The sequence below is a fragment of the Chiroxiphia lanceolata genome, chromosome 12 (assembly GCF_009829145.1).
Source record: "Chiroxiphia lanceolata isolate bChiLan1 chromosome 12, bChiLan1.pri, whole genome shotgun sequence".
Classification (NCBI taxonomy): Eukaryota; Metazoa; Chordata; class Aves; order Passeriformes; family Pipridae; genus Chiroxiphia; species Chiroxiphia lanceolata.
In genome coordinates, this window is record NC_045648.1 from 15,609,547 (window position 1) to 15,627,588 (window position 18,042).

At 53.9% G+C, this 18,042-nt stretch overlaps 2 protein-coding genes across 2 annotated transcripts; both read left to right on the top strand.

Moving 5' to 3' along the window:
• Positions 1-580: 580 nt before the first annotated feature.
• On the top strand, positions 581-3,528 carry NMB (neuromedin B). The gene is made up of 3 exons (XM_032699793.1): positions 581-811; positions 1,290-1,492; positions 3,251-3,528. The coding sequence occupies exons 1-3, from the start codon at positions 679-681 to the stop codon at positions 3,296-3,298; spliced, it is 384 nt and encodes a 127-aa protein (XP_032555684.1). The 5' UTR covers positions 581-678; the 3' UTR covers positions 3,299-3,528.
• An 8,675-nt stretch (positions 3,529-12,203) lies between these two features.
• Positions 12,204-17,194, top strand: LOC116792960 (dual oxidase maturation factor 1-like). The gene is made up of 6 exons (XM_032700465.1): positions 12,204-12,350; positions 13,225-13,282; positions 13,820-13,954; positions 14,098-14,311; positions 15,998-16,212; positions 16,983-17,194. The coding sequence occupies exons 1-6, from the start codon at positions 12,204-12,206 to the stop codon at positions 17,192-17,194; spliced, it is 981 nt and encodes a 326-aa protein (XP_032556356.1).
• The last annotated feature ends 848 nt before the right edge of the window (positions 17,195-18,042 follow it).

Here is an 18,042-nt window from a genome sequence, read left to right on the forward strand (position 1 = left end):
TGATCAAGAAATAGTGGTCTGCAAAATCCCAGAGGGAGTGGAAAAGCTGAGAAGTGATACACAGGCTCTGGTCCTCACCCTCTACAGAGAGCTGTCAGTGGGACCCTTTAGGAGGCTTCTCGGGAAAGTAAAGGAGCTTGGCAGAGCTGGGAGGTCCTTAAGAGGTGCTCAGAGGTGCCTGAGGGGCAGAACCAGACCTATCACCCAAGCAAGGTCCTGAAGGACAGGATCCTCCAAGTCCATCCCAATAATCAGGTGCACAAGTAGATGTAGTGGGAGATGGGTTTGGCTAAACTGGGAATGAAGCTCGTGGCTGAGCTCCAGTGCAAAAGGGCAGCATGAGGAGGTGGAAGCATGGACGGGACATGATGGAGAGATCTGTGCATGTGGGTAGGTGTACTGATGGGTGGTGCAGTGATGGGTCTATCACTGTCCACCTCGGCGATGAGTCTGTCCCCTCAGCGGTGGGTCTGTCACCGTGTCCCGCCCCGTCAGGGCTGTGGAATGACACACGATGGGGACACGCAGAGGGTTCAGGACCCCGTGGGCTGTGGTTCCCGGGTCTGTCAGCGCTGGGGGCGGGGCTGGGGGCGGGGGAGCGGTCAGGGCGTGCCGAGCCCTCCCTCTCCGGTCTATAAGCGGGAGGCGGCGGAGCGGGCGTGGGTCCCGCGGGCGGCGATGGCGCTGCGCTGCCTCCTGCTGCTGCTCTGCGGAGCCGCGCTGGGACCCGCCGTGCATCTCGACTTCGCCGAGCACCGCAGCCAGGCCGCCAAGATCAAGGTCAACCCCCGCGGAAACCTCTGGGCCACAGGTATCGGACGGGGGGGGTCGCAGGGACAAGCGGGATGTGCGGGGCACAGCGACCTCCTGCCTCCCCGAGCGCTCTGTCCCTGCCTGTGCGGAGCCCCCTGCTCCCCCCCGTGCCCCGCGGGCGGAGGGGGATCCTGGCAGGACTGTGCTGGGCAGGGGGAGGCCAGGGCAGGGGTGAGGCTACCTGCACCCGCATTCCCGCGAGACAAGTCCGGCATCCCTGTGTGGCAGGTCGAGCATCCCCGGGTTAGCAGATCCAACGCCCCAGGCAACTGACCGGTCCGGCATCCCCGGACATGTCTGTAACCCCGGAAATCCTGCCGGCAGAAAGTTTCCCCAAAATCCCCAAAAGTCCCGTGGAATGAGGACCTGGGATTTCTGGATTTCCCTTGACTCAGCTGATTTGGGCACTAGGTCGCTCGGTGCCGGCTGAGCCGGAGCCCTGGGTCCCCGCGGACACACGGGGCGTGGTGTTGCAGGTCACTTCATGGGGAAGAAGAGTGTCACGGGGTCCCCGCACCTGGAGTCGCCGGAGGAACCTGCAATGCCGATGGTCTTCGGTCCCTCCCTCCGAGCCTTGCTGGAGGACATGATGGAACTGCTGACCCGGGAGCTCCTGAAAATCCTCTTGCAGGAAAGACTGTTGGATGAGAACCAAGGGAAATATGACCTCACTAACCAGGTGAATATTGACTAAGCTGGAGGGAGACACTCAGAGCTGGGAGGTGGTGGAGCCATGCTGGAGGTGGGAGCCTCTGCACAGCTGCTAGAGGTGCACCCCTCCTCTTTCCGCTTCTCTAATTCCCCTTAAACCACTCCTTAAGACCAGCCAGAAGGGGGCAGAGGAGAAGTGTCCCGAGGGCCATGTCTAGCTGGGCAGTGACAAATAGTCCCGGGTGCTTGGGAAGGGTGTGAGGATGAACAAGGAATGCTGCAATGGAGCTGTGGCAGTGGTGATTTCCAGCGCAGGGGTTGTTAATAGGCACCTGGGTCTTCCTCACCCAGATGCAAAAGAGAATGGTGGCTGCTGTAGCTGCCGTGAAGAAGGGACAGGGAAATCCTTTTTCCCTTCTTATTTCTGCAGAGAGAGATCAAGAGGGACATGGTATGGGAAGGGAAAGGCATGTGTCAAGCAAAGAGCTTTGGGCTTCCTCTGCCCCCATCTTGGCTCTGTGTCACTGTGATTGGGGTCCCTCATTACTGAGGGGCACAAAGCCTTGCAGAGGGGAGGTGTGTGCTGCTGCAGAGCAGGTTTTGGGGAGCAGGGAGTGCGCAGGAGCTCCAGTAATCCTGCTGTGTATCAGCAGATCCTCAGGCTCCTCAGTGTGTCTTTTACCTTGGAGCTCACCCAGCTCCTAGTACAAAACTTACCCCTGGGAGCAATGCACAGACACAGATCCTCAAACAGGATGTGGAGGTGGAACTGCTCAGTCCGCAGATGGAGTTACTCAGTCCGTGTGGCTCTGCTGGTCTGTTACCTCCTGCACGATTCCCTGGTGTCTCACCCTTTCCAACCAGTGCAGGAAGTAACCAAGAGCCTAAAACGGATGAAATCCTCTTAGATGTGTCCCACTTGTGCTGTCCCACTGAGCCAGGAGCTTGAGGAGCTATCCACTAACACTGCACGCAGGTAAAGCTACTCCTACTATCCAGGGATAGGCAGGGCTTACTCCTCTTTGCTTTTTTTGGGAAGGCACAAGTGGAGCAGAGTTGCAGGGCTGTGAGCCTGAGTGCCACTGATTGTTCAAGCACCTTCTTGACTTACTTTCAGCAGATTAAGGCAAACTGAGGCTTCCCTCGAGAGCTGGTCCCATTGGGATAGAGGTGAAGGTACAGCTGGGCATGGCTGAAGGCACCAGCCCACCTCACTCCCTGTAAGATGTTGTGCTGCTGCAGGCCTTGCTTCTCGGATGCAGCTGAAAGGGTGGGGGGGTCCTGGACCCTTTTCCATCCTCCCTGGGGAGCCTTTGAGCAGGAGGGCACTTGCTGAGAGGATGGGAGAGCTGGTGGAGGTGCTGCCCTGCCTCATTGAGGTGAGCATGTGGTGTGAGTTTTGTAAAAGTGAACCCTGTGGCTCTCCCCGTGCAGGTAAATCACACAGTCACTGCTCACACTGCAGATGTGCCTGGGCAAAGGCTGCCCCAAGCTGCCTTAGGTGCCAGCTGGGTCTTGGTGCCCTACCAGCCCTGCCAGTGCTCATTCCCAGTCATGCTGCCACTGTGTTGGTGAAGTTTCCCTCTGATGTCTGACAGCTGTGTTCCAGCCCTTGGAGCACAGGTGGGAGGCAGGAGCCTTCTCATGGGCTGTCCCAAGCCACCCCTGGAAGTGCCATCACACTCCAGCATGGGACATTTGTCCTATCTGCTGCCCTGTGGCACTCAGCAGGTGATCTCAGTGGGACACAGAGCCTGGTGTCTCACCATTTTGCCTTGTTTTGTAGGAGACTGGGCTTTTAACAAAGGTGCTGGAGAAGTACTTTTCAAACTGAAGAGGTGCATCTGGGGAGGATGAGATCTGCAAGGTCAGCTATGCGTGGTGAACTGAGGAGAGCATCGTCCTTGTGGGTTTCTATAGCAACATTTTATTTATTCTTTCTGTAATATTGTTAATAGTGACTGTGTGTATGAAAAGTGGAGCCTCTCTGTATAGCTCCTGTATGTTTTGTGTGTTCTTGATGTCTGATGTGCACCTGTGAATAAAGCTGGCTCTTTGCACAGACTCCTCTTTGGGGTGGGAGGGCAGACCCCAGGGCTCGTGCAGGGACAGTGGAGACTTGGGAGCACCTTGGTGGGGGTTGGAGGGAAGCTCCTGGCTCTCAACAGCCAGGAGGGGTTGGATTCAGTCCCTGCAGCCTCTGGCTGAAGGAGACCCAAACATGACAAAATAGCACACTTGGATGAGCTGATCACACCATTCACTACCAGAACATCTTTGTGACCCTCTTTACTTGGAATATCACCAGCAAAATCTTGTCATGGCAGTGGTGGGATTTCTGGCTCAAGCAGGGTCCCTACCTCATGGCACCCCGGGCTTAGCTACAGGCTTGTTGGCCTTGGCTGAACCATTAAACAGTCAGACCAATGATGAGCCTGCTTTGGGATGTTCACTTACCTTGTGCATGTAGTTAAACACTCATGTGGGCAGAGGAACAGCCCTGGGGCCCTCCCTTGTGCAAGATGAGGAGAAGGGCAGCAGTGGGGCTGCCTGAAATAGGTGATGGAACACAGTCCCAGGAGCAGGCTCTGGTTTTGCACCTTCTAAACATGCTGCTCATAGATGCACTGAAATGGAACCCAGTCCTGGAATCGTAAATGGGTTTGGGTTGGAAGGGACCTTAAAGCCCATCTTGTTCCATCCTCTGCCACAGACAGTGACACCTTCCACTAGACCAAGTTGCTCCAAGTCCCATCCAACCTGGCCTTGAACACTTCCAGGGATGGGGCAGCCACAATTTCTCTGGCCAGTCTGGGCCAGGGCCTCACCACTCTCGCAGGAAAGAATTTCTCCCCAATATCCCATCTAACCCTGCCCTGTGTCAGTGAGAAACTGTTCCCCCTTTTCCTGTCCCTCCATCCCTTGTCCAAATTCCATCTCCAGCTCTCTCGGAGCCCCTTTAGGCACTGGAAGGGCTCTAAGGTCTCCCTGGAGCCTTCTGTTCTTCAGTTGCAACTGTCGCAGCCTCTCCTCATAGGAGAGGTGCTCCAGCCCTTGGAGGATCTCCCCAGCCTTGGACATGTCCCCAGGAAGAGCTAAACCTGGCAGCAAATTCCCCAGAGTGATGCCATAAGTGAAACCATAAACTTTCACACCCCACTTCCCACCCTTCTAATACTAAATTCAGCCTGATCCTTTGATTCCACAGGGAGGAGAGCCCTTCTCCCAAGAGCTACAGGAGCCCAGAACCACATCACACCAAGCCAAGGGATGATCCAGCATCTGAACCTGCTAATAACTAGTAGAGAGATGAAAACCATGGTAGGAAACCTTCCCACCTTGCTCCCTATCCCTTCAAGGATAGTTCAGATCTTTCAAAGCCTCCTCTGCCTCACTGGAGCCGTTGTTTGGCTTCAGCCCTGGGGAAGAGCATCACGTTGCTGTCACTTAGAACCTCCCAAGTTCTCCAACCTGCTGGTGAACACCCCACCTGTAGCTATTCCCTTCCTGTGTCCTTCATGGTCTCCTACCCACCAGCTTTGCTGAAGATGTTTCCCACTGTCCTGCAGCCATCCATACAGGAATCTTTCCTCCTATCTGTATTTTTCGCCCAGACTGGCTGCTGTGTGCTGGGATGTGGGTGACCCCCAGCTCGCCTTTCATTAGCTGGACCAAAGCCTTGGCTTAAAATTAATTATAAGCAAGAAAAATAATGACATTGTGGATCGTGTTTGACACTGGAAGAGACCAGATGCCCCTCAGCCGGCAGCGTGAGAGGGACTGACAGCCTAATGCAGTTCCTGACCTGATGTTGTGTCATGGGACCACCCAGGCAAGCTCACAGAAGGGTGAGCAGGTTCCTGACCATGAGGCAACTAGGTGAGATCCTTGTTCTCCCACCCACCCAGGCAGAACCTGTCCTGTCTGTCTGTCTGCCCTCCCACCCACCGCTGTGGTTTGAGATAAAGAGGGGGGAGGTCACTTGGTGATTGCTGTCATGGGGAAAACAGACTCAACTTGTGGAATATAAATTAATTGTCAGTTTGTATAATATAAGTATTTGGTACTGATTCAGGTTTTGGAAACAAACAACCCCCCCCAAGCATTTTTACACCTGGGGAAGCCACCTCCTCATGACCTTGCTGCTCAGGGGTTCAAGGATGACCCTCCACGCTGCTGCTTGTGCTCAAGCCCTTGCTCACAGCAGCATCTGCTGCTTCTGTACACCACGAGCAATGAGGCCACTCAGGTAATGTCACTGGGATGACCTCCCTGAGGTGCTCAGACCAGTGACACAGATCCTCAGGAGCCCTGACAGCTCATGAATAGCTGGGACTGTCACTGTTCCTGGGCTTTCCCCACAACCTGAGGCCATGGCATGACACCAGGGATGGGAAAAGGACATGAAATGAGACAAATGGAGACAAGTCACCTTCACCACTGACATTTGTCTCTCTTTAGTTGTGGGACTGACTCAGAATAGGAGCTGGCTCAGAGGGATGTCAGTGAAAGTCCACTGCCACCACTTGGTGTCATTGCTGCCCCAGGTTTACTGTGCCTGACCCAAAGTCCTCTATATGACCCTACTCAGAAGGAGAGGTTCTTATGGTGCCTGTGCACCAAGTGCTGCTGCTTTGGGCTGGAGACATAGATCATTTCAGCTACACACCCACAAAGACTTTTTTATGGGATGGAAGCAGCTCTGGTGCAGCATAGACAAAAACAGCTGTGGGGTTGGATGAGCACCCTCCTGCCACAGGACCCTCCACATGAGACTCCCAAAATCATCAGGGCAATGGAGTGCAGCCAGAGGAGGTCCAACACAATCTCACTGCCATTTTCTATTTGTTATGATGCATTTTTGACAGCCAAGGACTATAACAGGAATAAGGTATTCATATATTAATTGGTTCCTTATGCTTGTGGAGTATCAAATATCACTAGTGTGATAAACCTAGCACTGGGAAATTGCTTTGCAGCAGTAACAGCTCATGGAGTGCATGTTCCTGCTGTGCTGCAGAGGAAGGGGCCATAAACCAGCTCCTACCATGTCCACCAGGCAAGCTTTGGACCCCTTGTACAACGCTAAGACTCTGCCAGGATTGTAGAGCTGCAGAACTGCTGTGGAATTGATGGATTTTATAAAACGTGTGTAGGTCACTACAGCCACACTGAGGTGTTTTCCCAGTGGGGGAAGACAATCCAAGCAGTAATTCAGGCAAATCTCCTTCCTGAAGGAGTAGGCAGAGGTGGATACAGTAAGACCGCTTCCTACTCTAGGCAGGATATAAAAAGAGTCAACTTAGGACACTCCTTTCTTTTAATTTCCAGCTCTCACCCTTCCCACAACATTGACATCCTCCATCCTCTGATGCGCCACAGAAGACCCAATCACCTCCAGGAGGAAATCTGTACCTGTTCAAAGTGCTTTCAAATTAGAACCAACACAAACTGGTGCAGGGTGGTGGCACTGATAAGGGAACCATCAGCCTCCAGCATGTCCTCAGGAAGCGGCTCCCACCCGGCTGTGCTGCTGGTCTGGGGGGACAGCTGTGCTGCTGGCGGATGCAAGTGCCATGGAAAGGGATACAAGAGCTGCAGCAGGGCAGGAGGACTTGTGAGAATACTTAGCTGGGACCTGGGACAAAGGGGGCTCCATTCCTCTTGCCTGGGAACATTTGGGTGGTGGCCCTAGACCTCAAAGACCATGTCCTTTTTCATGAAAGGCCAGCTTCCCAGCTCCCTGCCATGTTTCCCTTCCCTGGAAGGAAGGGGAACACATGCTCTGGATGGTTTTAAGGAACCAGTTCTGCTGTGAGGTCTGTGTGATTATGGTGGGAGGAACAGGGCCACAAGCTTTGTATAAATACTAGTGGGTGACCTCTGAAGGTCTCTAGTTCAATCTCACTCACAGCAGGACTGTCACCAACTGTGACACCACCCCAAGGTGATGCTTTGTGGGAAAAAATCACTGGGTGAGGACAGGTCTGGACACCAGCCCACAAGCCCTTGTGGCACCCTGAGCTGTCAGAGAACGTGCACGGGAGACTTGGCCAACCTCAGATCTGCCTTGGATATCTTCCACCACAGTGTTCACCCTCCTGATCCATGATCTGCAAGCTCACACCTTGCAGGAGGTGGTCCAAATTCAAGTGGAGGGATTCCAAGGCTGTCAGAGAGACATGAGACACAGGAGTTCCATGGAAAAATGTATATCATGTTAATTAGACCTCTGATGCCAGGGATTAAGGAGAAAGTTACTCTCTAAGCTGCAGCCAGGGATGAAAGTGCTAATTACCACCCAGTGCATCATTAACAAGCCCCAGCAAAGCCCAGAGAAGTTCAACTTGCTAATAGTTGCATCAAACTGGCAGGAAAGGCTGTTATCTGTGGAGACAGGGTTCCCCAGGCTGGGACAGTAAAATCCCTACTGAGTTGCATCCCAAAGGCTAATACACTTCCTGACACTCATTCCAGGGCAGAAGAGCTCTGTCAGGTGAGGGACCCCTCAGAGATGAGGCTGGAGAGGCAGTTTGGGAGCTGGCAAACCCATTTGCTCTTTACTGGGGAGGCAACATCCGTAACACAGATGCAAGATGGGAGGTGATGTCTTCTCCCTCTCCTCCATTCTCCCAGGGCATCAGGGTACCTGCTTAGACTCTCTCATGCTCCTTCCCCATATCCCCCTGCTCCTGCAGCTGTTGTAGAGTTGGGATTAGGGCAGCATGGAAGGGACACTTCGGGTCTATGGACAGGAGAGAGGGGCTGGACCTGCAGCCCCTCATCCAAGCTGGGCAACCCCAGCAAGGGGCAAGGGAAGGAAGAGAGAACAGCCCCATTCCCACACCGGGGTGTCCCCTTCCCCACCCAGGCACAGATCTTAGAGCCCACAGGATCAGACATGGAGTCTCAGGGCAGGATAGATATATTTGGGAAGGTAATGGGACAGCTGGGTTTCTGTCCCCTGGGTCTCTGACACCACATGGAAACCCACAACAGCCCTGGCAGGAGCTGAAAGTCCTTTTGGGCCTGGGAGCAGAGACTCTCAAGCAGCCCCCACACAAGATGATCTTCCTGGAGCATGCTTCAGAAGGTCCAGGCCATGTCCAGAGACTTGTTCCTCTCTTGCTTGATGGCTCTTGGAAAGGGCAGTGGGCTGAACACTCAACACAATTTCTAGACAAGTATTTCCTCAAAGCGTGGCTGAAACCCCTCCTGTTTCAGTTCCCACTGGGATGACATGTGGCTCCTGCAGAGCTCTGCCTCCATCTCCTGGCAGCCCTTTCAGTTGACCCTGACTTGTCTCCATCATAAGATACAAAACCTATTGGTCAGTGTAGTGGGCAGCAACATCTTCCCCTTTGCTGAAAATGTTTAACTGACTTACAGAGCTGGAAAAATAGATCCTTCTTGCCAATATATCCATAGCCAAAACAGCACAGCCACAGCACCATAAACCTCTCTGCTCACCAAGGTGGAACTGATCAGAGAGAGTCACTCCATCCTTCCTCCCGTTCTTCCTTTCAAGCTGCTCCATAATGAATCATTCAGCTTTGGCAAAGATTCCTGGGCAAGGATTCAAGCATCAGGATGGGACACAGGATGGGCTCCATCACAACAAAGCCCCAGCTAAACTCCCATTGCAGCATTCCCTGTGTCAGGGAACAGGACAGAGGGCTGATGGGGACAGCCAGTGGGGCAGGGTGATCTGGGCACAAGCACCACATCTGTCCCACTGGTTCCGATGGGTCAGGCGGAAATCTTCCTGCTCAATCCCAAAAATCACCTCCCTGCCCAGGCATGTCCCCACACCTTCCCCACCTCAATTCCCAGCACTAACAGAGGTGGCTGATCCAACACTTTTCAGCTGCTTGTGCAAGAGTTGCTGGGTGCTGCTCCCCTCGCCCCCACCTCCCGCAGGTGACCTGGATCGGGTGACTCATCCCTAATCAGGGGATCCATCACTCCCAAGGGTGTGAAGCAGAGGCTGCCCAGGCAAGAAGGCAGGGTGCTGAGGTGGGAGCAGTGCCCTGAGCAGGAGGCTGTGAGCTGCTGGTGAGCAGCACCCAGACCTGTTCCCTGGAAACTGGGATGAAGCTTTACCACCTGCAGAAATACCCAGAAGATTTTAAAAAAGGGGGAAACTCCCCAAAGCCCAGTTATAATAATGGCCTTAAGCTTTCTGTAGGAGCTTCTCATAGATGCAGAGCACTGGGTGAGGGGTAAATCCAGCAACTTTTCCACACTTGCCAGCCCATGGCCCCATCAGCACCCCAGGGAAGGGGTGCCACCATCCCACCCCACTTCCATCACTGCTGGGGACAGATGAGGGAACCAGAGCAGCCCTGTGAGTTTCCCAATGTCCTTACACACAAACCCTGTGTTGCTGGGCACCTCCTTTGGAGGAGGAAGGGAACTCCCTCCCCCTCCCTTTCATCTTTGGCAAGAGGGCATCTTCCCAAAAGATGTTTGTGATGCTCATCTGAACAGCCCAAAACCCACTGCACCTCAATCTTTTCTCCAGGCAAACTCCACACATTGGTTTAACAAAGCCAGTGCAGGGTTCATCCCACTGCTGCCTCTTCCATCTCCAGGAAGTTCAATGAGGGATGGATGGTCTAAGCACTCATCCCACATACCACCTCACATGGTTGCATCTTCCACATCTAGATTAATCTCAGCCTGCTAATTACCAGTCACTGCCTCAGTTATCCCTCTCCCATGCTGGAGAGAGAGGTATTTCGACCTTTCCAAGCAGTCCAAAGCCTGTGTGTTTGTGAGAACACCCCCGAGGATCTGCATTTTTTGTGGTGAAGTCCACGTCTCCTTCTGCTCTGCAGAGGCTCTCAGAGTCAGAGCTGGTTCCACATCCCCAGCAGACAGCCCCACAGCACATCTCTGCACACACATTCCTCAGCCATGGCACCCTTGCCACCCTTTACTTTTTTTAAACCACCTCTGTGGTGGGATTCAGTGTTCAGACTGAGTAGCACCAGTTTGGCACTTGAGGGGAAATGTCAAAGTCTTTGACCAAAAATGCCTTTATTTACTGCTGGGCATGAGTGAAAACTCATTTTTATATCCCTCTGCAAAGGGGGTCGGAAGCTCAGCTCTCCAGGGCACCCAGCCAACCCATCCACAGGGATGCAGAAAGAAATATCCAGGGGATGGCTGTAACTGTGCCAGTTTTGGAGACAAGTCCCCAAACATGGATCAGGAAAGTGTTTCTGCCACACTGGTCCTTCTTGGCACCAATGCAACCTGCTTCAGCCAACCAAACTGCCACAGAACAAGAGCAAACCCCAAAAGCTTGAATTTCCACGATCTCCACACTGTGGCCAAGTTAGTAACTTGAGCATCTTCTGCATAACAAGGCTGGGAGCACCTCTAGACCTGTAGATCTCTGATGATCCCCCTTGCCAGTCACTCTGTCACCTTGCCCAGGGATTGACAGGTCAGCCAGGACCTTCCCAAGAAATTTGTCCCGGTGGATGGAGTCAGGAGCAGGGTCAAGCAGGAGGGTGTGCAGCCACAAGCTGTGCCAGGTGATCTCAGCTGGAATGTTTCACCGGGCAGTGCAGCTGAGGGATTTGAGCCCTCTGCTCTCTCGCAGCAGGCTCCCGAGGAGCCTGGGAGCCCCAGGGTCTTCGTGCCATAAGGAACAGCTGAACTTTTCACCGCTCTGCAGGAAAAGTCAAGGAAAAGAAGGCAAACCTCTCCCAGTACTGTGCCAGCCTTGCCTACCCTGGGCTCAGCAGGAACGCCAGAGGGGGCCGATCCGCTGTGGGTAAGGCTGGATAATCCAGCCGCCTTTGGAGGCGGGCACTCTAAAAACACCGGGAGAAACACAGCCGTGACTCCACGCCGGGCGGGCAGGCAGCATCCCGAGGCAACATCCCGCAGCACAGCGGAGCTCTGCACAGCACCCATCCCTCGGGATCGGCCGCGGCAGAGGTAGGTTCGGCGTGGGGAAAGGGGTGTGGGTGTTCCTGCAACCACTGCTGGGATGGTCCCCATTCCCGAGGGATGCTGAGCAGCCCTTTCCTAGCGGGAAAGTGAGTTGGTCAAGCGCCATGGCAAAAACATCTGGCTTCCCAAGCAGCATCTCTCTGCCTACCGTTCCCTCCAGCTGGCTCCTGGGACAGGCACCCTGCTGCCAGGGACAGGCAGCTTCTCTGTCCCCTCCGGGTTATTCCTGTTTCCTTGGACGATGAGGAGTTAAGTCCGCCGGGGCTCAGCGAGGAGCAGCTCGATGAGGCACAGCCCGTGTTTATGCTGTGATTCACCAGCGCCCCGAGCACAGCAACCTCGAACGGGAGCCAGGCTGTAGGATAAAGGACTGAACTAGGGAGGGACGAGCATGGGGAAGACAGCAGGGACAGAGAACAGGCAGAGGAGAGGAGCGAGTGGCCCAGTGGCGTTTGCATGTCTTGCTGTTCCACACTGGGGACAACCTGAGGATTGTAGCAGATGCCCTGGTGACTCCAACCCAGCTTTGCTCTGAGATGTACCCCGAGGAGATGGAGGGCTCCCGTGGGAGATGCCTGAGTATGGCCTGTGTGGGGCTGCAGTGCCCCAGGTATTGGAGATGCACACACAGCCGTGCCTGGGACAAGAAGAGCACTGGCAGGGGGGCAGGAGATGGTTCTGTGGAGAAGGCTGGGTATGGTGAAACTGTGGAGGTGATTTTTGCTCTGCTGTCTCTCTGGTGTCAATTTCCAGCCCTCCCAGGAAGGAGGATGACGCTGTGGAATGGCTCCTACCCCTTCTACCCCGGTGCCAATGCCTGTTTCCCCTTTGACACCACCCGGGCTGTCATCATCACCATCTTCCTCTCCATGTTGGCCACTTTCATCATCATCCTGCCAGGAATCAGAGGCAAGGGGGTAAGTGGAGAAGCAGGGGAAGTACAGACCTCTGGTCTCTGAACTATGTATCCCACATTCCTCCTTCCCAGCCTTGAAAAGAGCTTTGGGGAGCAAACCTGCCCACAGTTCACGGGCAAAGGCTCTGGGATTTCTAGCAAGCCAGAGGGGTGAGCACCAGCCCATCCCAGCATGGACCCCATGCTACAGACACCACTCCACCATCCCAAATTTCTGAGGCAGCTAGATTTGAGCTTGGCTTGATTTCTCTATGAACAAGGCCAAGTGATTTCACAGGAGTGGAAAAGCAGGGTGAGGCTCAAGGACCTCACTCCACCTTCCCTGAAACCTCAATAAAAGAAAGAGGTGTGCACTGGGCATGTCCAAGCACTGCTCACTGGGCTCTGTGTGGCCTACAGACCCCACTGCAAGCCACGTGCTTGTTGTGTGCTTGGCTTTGCAGCAGGACTGGCTGAGGGGCTTCTGTCCCACAGGGGACACACTACAAATGCCCAGTCACTACTTCTACATCCAGCTGTGGCCAGCTGCCAAAACATCCACAAGTGTGGAAATTCCAGCTCAAGACTATTTAAGGGAGTGCCTCCATGCTCCTTCCCAGAAAGGGGATGTCACAGCTTTCCCCAAAGGACTGTTTTGACCTTCGTGGCTCTGTCTGGATCTCCCTGCTGCCTCCCCGCCGTCACAGCAGGGTTGTGGCCACCAGCCACATGTCCCCCACGTGCCACCTGCCTACAAAGCACATGGTGTGAGTCCCCAAGGGAGGGATGGGCCTGTTCCTCACCATCTGGTGTTTCTAAGTGACACGCTTGGTGCTGAGGTCCCCACAGCAAAATCTGACTGAGATCTGTCCCCTTGCTCTGCTCACCCCTGGCAGCGACTCTTCTGGTTCCTGCGGCTGGTGATGGGACTCTTCGTGGGAGCAGTGGTCCTCAGTGAGTACTGGGGTTCTAGGGGGGAAGATCAAGGATGCCCAAGGCATGGAGGAGAAAAGTGAGGGAGCACGAACAGAGCAGCCAAGCACCAAGTCCAGCCTGTAGGATGAGTTCATGGGGAAGACCCACACCCATCTTGTGTCTGGGACCTGGCTCCAGCACCTGGGAGAAGGTGCAAGTCTCCTCTCTGAAGGCTGGTGGTCATATCCAAGGCAGTCACCAAAATCCCACCACCAAGTTCCAGGCAGACAAATTGGAAGGTGCTTAGATGAGGACCAGTGCCCAGACAGCGCTGACACATCAGCCCCACTGCCTCAAGGGTTAGGGACTGCACTGGGGCTGAGGAGAAACCAACCCAATATGAGTCAGGGCTGATACTGGGGAAGGACATACAGGACTTTTCCTCCTTGTGGCTCACAACCCAGTCCTTGCCCTTGGGACGAGGCAGGTAATGCCCAGGCCATGGTGACCAGGCAGGTGCTTCCAGCACTAGATGTCTTGCTGCCAGGCCATAACTAACCTCTGAAGTCTTCACAGCCATACAGTTCACCAGGGACTGGGAGACTGGCTGGGTGCAGGCAAACACCTCCTACAAGTCCTTCAGCCGTGCCGTGGTGAATGTGGACATTGGGCTGCAGATCGGCCTGGAGGGGGTGAACATCACACTCAAGGGTGAGTGCACATCACAGCAGGAGGGGACTGGGGGCAAGTTTGGCAGCCATACACGGAGATACTGGGGCTGTGGGCCCTGCAGCCCCCACACCAGCAAGTCTTGGAGCTGCCTCCAAGGCTGCTTAGTCTTCGTCACCTGGCAGGAAACCCAGTGAAGCAGATCAATGAGACCATCAACTACAACGAGTACTTTCCCTGGAGCTTCAGTTCAAACTATGACCGCAGCTACAGTGAGGGGCTGGAGAAGGGGCTGCCCAGCCCCATCCTCTACGTGGCAGAGAAGTTCACCTCGCAGAGCCCCTGCGCCGTGCACAGGCAGTACCGCATCTCCGGCCACTACGCCTCGGCCACGCTCTGGTGAGTTAGAGACAGAGAAGTCAGCCCTGTCTCTGCTCTGGAAAGAACCAGGCAGAGCAGAGGGAATCTGATGGAGCCACCCTCTTCCTTGTAAGGCCATGCCAAATCCTTGGCTTTCAGCAGGATCAGGGATGCTCATGCTTCCTGGTCTGTCATAGAATCATAGAACAATAGAATCATAGAATCACAGAAATGTTGGGCTGGAAGGGATCCTAAAGCTCATTTCATTCCACCTCCTGCCATGAACAGGGACACCTTCCACTATCCCAGGTTGCTCCCAGCCTCATCCAACCTGGCCTTCAACACTTCCAGGGACAAGGAAGCCACAGCTTCTCTGGACAATCTCTGCCAGGGCTTCACCACCCTCACATCTAACAATTGCCTCCCAATATCTCATCTAACCCTGCCCTCTGACAGTGGGAAGCCATTCCCCCTTGTCCTGTCCCTCCATCCCTTGTCCAAATTCCCTCTCCACCTCTCTTGAAGCCCCTTTAGACACTGGAAGGGATTCTAAGGTCTCCCTGGACCCTTGTTTTCTCCAGCTGAACACCCCCATCTCTCCCAGCCCGGCTCCAGAGCAGAGGGGCAGCTTTTACCCATCTGCTGGAGTCCTTCTCTGTGTCCTCTGTCCTGATGTACAAAATTATGGTCAGAGAAAAATTATTCTTCGTTTAAGGGAAAACAGATGCAGCTGTGAGGCTTATAGTTCAGGATCCTCTCCCAAGGACTAAGGAGCCCCAGTAAGACCAGCTGTGAAGGGCTTCCTCTTGCATACCCAAGAGGACATGAGACCTGCCTGTGGGAAGCAGGAGGGACCATCATGAGGGTACTCAGAGGCTGTCTTGTGGTGCAAAGCTGAGAGCCCTTGTGTGTTTTGTGATTGTGGAGTCTCGGAGCACCCCCATGTGTCTCAGAGGTGGTGGGAAAGAGTGAACCTTGCAATTCTCCCTATGGGGAAGGGCTCCAGGTCCCTGTCTTTATTTTCAAGAAGAATGAATATCCCTGCCCAAATATTTCTGTTATTGAGGAGGAGTATTTCAAGGAAGGAATGCTGATGAAAATTTGTTTTTCATTATTATTCTTGGAATAAGAAAAACTGAGCTGTTAGGCTCAGCTCCCCAGTGGGCTAAACCCAAACCTCACACACAGGGCAGAGCTGGCAGCTGGGTTCACTCCAGGTGCTGAATCAGCTGTGGGCATGGCTTAAGGTGCAGTTCTCCAAACAAAGATGTCCCTTGGTGCCATTGTCCCTCTGAACAGGTAAGAACTGCCTGGGGGTGGCCAGTTGTGGAAGATCAGAAGAATCAGAAAAAAAAGTTAATTTGGAGGGACGTCCAGAGATTTCTACTCCAGTCCCACACCCAGAGCAGAGCTGATGTCAAAGCCATATCAAGGTGCTTGGGGCTTTGCGAAGCTCAACACTGAATGTTCCCAGGTGTAGAGATCCTACTCCATCACTGCTGGACCTGTCCCACAGCTCCACCACTCATGTAGTTACAGAATTGCTTGGGTTGTAAGGGATGTCCTCTGATCAGCCTGTCCAGCCCACCTGCCGAAGCAAGGCCAGCTAGAGCAGGTTGCCCGAGGCTGTGTCCCTCCATTGGGAAGTGAAGAGGAGACCCTGAGTGGATTCTCCAGACATTTATCCCAGGATGCTTCCTACTTGTTTTTATGGTCCTTTCACAGGTTGGCCTTCTGCACGTGGCTCATTTCCATCTTGCTATTCTCCATGTCCATCCTGCTCCATGGTGGTTACATGCTTTTGCTCACTGCCGCACTGATCCTCTTCTCACTGCTCTTCTTCTTCACTGCGAAGAACACCCCCAAGTGCCCCATCCAGTTTGGCCCAGTTTCCTTGAAAACAGACTATGGTGAATCCTTCTGGCTGACATTAGTGACAGGTGAGTGCTCAGCTTGCTCCAGGGGCTTTTCTTCTCCATCCCTGCAGACATGATGTTCAGTGATGTCTCAACAGGACTTCACCCCTGCTGTCTCCATGGCTGGTCACAGAAAATTACTTTTTTTTTTTTTTTTAAGGGCATAAAAGATTTTTTTTCCCCCAAGGTTGGGGGGAAAAGAGATAAGCAGTCAAGAGATATGAATGGCTGAAGTTATCTGCTGGAGGTGTTCCCAGAGGAGAGCGTGACAGTCAGGAATTGCAGAGTCAGGGAAAGACCTGGCCCAGAAGGACCCTCAGGGGTCCCTCTCCCAGAATAGGGATAACCTCAAAGCCACATCAGCCTTATTCAGTCTGGAGGTGGATGTCCCCACAGACAGAGATTCCCTCTGCTTTCAGAACCTGCCCCACAGCAGTCCCACTCATGGGGAGCAATTATTTCCTTTCATCAAATCAGAATTTCCCATGTTACAACACCTCCAAGGACAGTTGGCAACTAAGTTCCCCTGGACACTCCTCTTTTTCAGGCTAAACAAGCCCAGCTCCTCCAGCCTTTCCCCAGTTCCAGCCCTAACTCTCTGCCCCAATTCACTGACCTCCCTTTTTTTAGTGGAGAGCCCAAACTGATGTCAGAATCCAGATGTGGAAAGGGAAATAACACCTTCTCTAGACCTACCAGGTGATGCCACATGTCACCATCCTCCATCTGGAGCTGGATGGAGCTGGGACACACTGGGAGGAAGTGTTAATGTGTCCTTGTGCTGTGCATGGCAGGGCTGCTGTGCCTGCTGCTGGGTTTGGGCGTCATCATCCTGAACTCCAAGGAGCCGGAGAAGCTGAAGCTCATCTTCAACCTGGACAAGAAAAAGGGAGCAGAGGAGGTGTGGGACAAGCCCTGCCTACTGGCCGAGCCCAGCTGCTCCCTGCAGGACGTGTGGATGGTCCCACCGGCCGAGCTCTCCGAGGTGACAGCCACCCAGCTGTGAACCACGGGGAGGCAGGGCAAGGCCTGAGGACACTGCTCCTGAATTCACCAAATCCAGCAGGAGCCCACGTGGGAAGAGACACAACAAGTACCTTGTGATGAGAACGTCCAAATCTGGAAAGATACCTCAAATAGAAGAGTTTGTCCTTTTCTTTTTCTTTTTTTTTTTTTTCCTCTGTTGTTTTACTCAGCAGCAGCTGGAAGAAATTTAGTCATGAGGAGAATCCATGCCCCAACCTTGGCTGTCCAGTTCCAGGCACTGGGCTACTGCCCTTCCCCTTAGTCCATCCCAACAAAGCCTGAGTCCTCCCCAGGGTACGGAGATCAAACCAGAACAAACTGGAGAGAAACCAAGTAACTGCAGACTCACTGATATGAACCAAAGGAGAAGTAGAGCCCCTGCAACAGCACCCCCACCCTGAAGGCCCCCAAGAAACTCCGTCTGCCCAGGGATGCTCTTCCCATCAGTGGTCAGGAAGTACAGGTGGAGCTGTGCTCACCAGGGTGCCTTGTATCCAGCATCTCCTCTTGGGGTGAAGGGCAGGATGGCAAGGAGGACCATGATTTAGCAGGATGCTGGAGGTCCCAGATCAGGTGGGAGGGAGGGAGAGGAGAAGGTGGGAACAGAGGTGCTACAGTGCCTTGGAGATCAGCCGTGACCAACCAGCGACAGGGGAGCAGCACCTCTGGTCTGGGAGGCCTGTGTTCCTGCTGCTCAGCTGTGGAAACACTCATGTCATGGGGCACGAGACACTGGAATTCTGCACACTCAAGGTGGATGCAGCCACCCAGTCCTGGCTGCTGGCACCTTGCCCACACAGTGAGGGAGGGAACACACGGTAGGTTTGC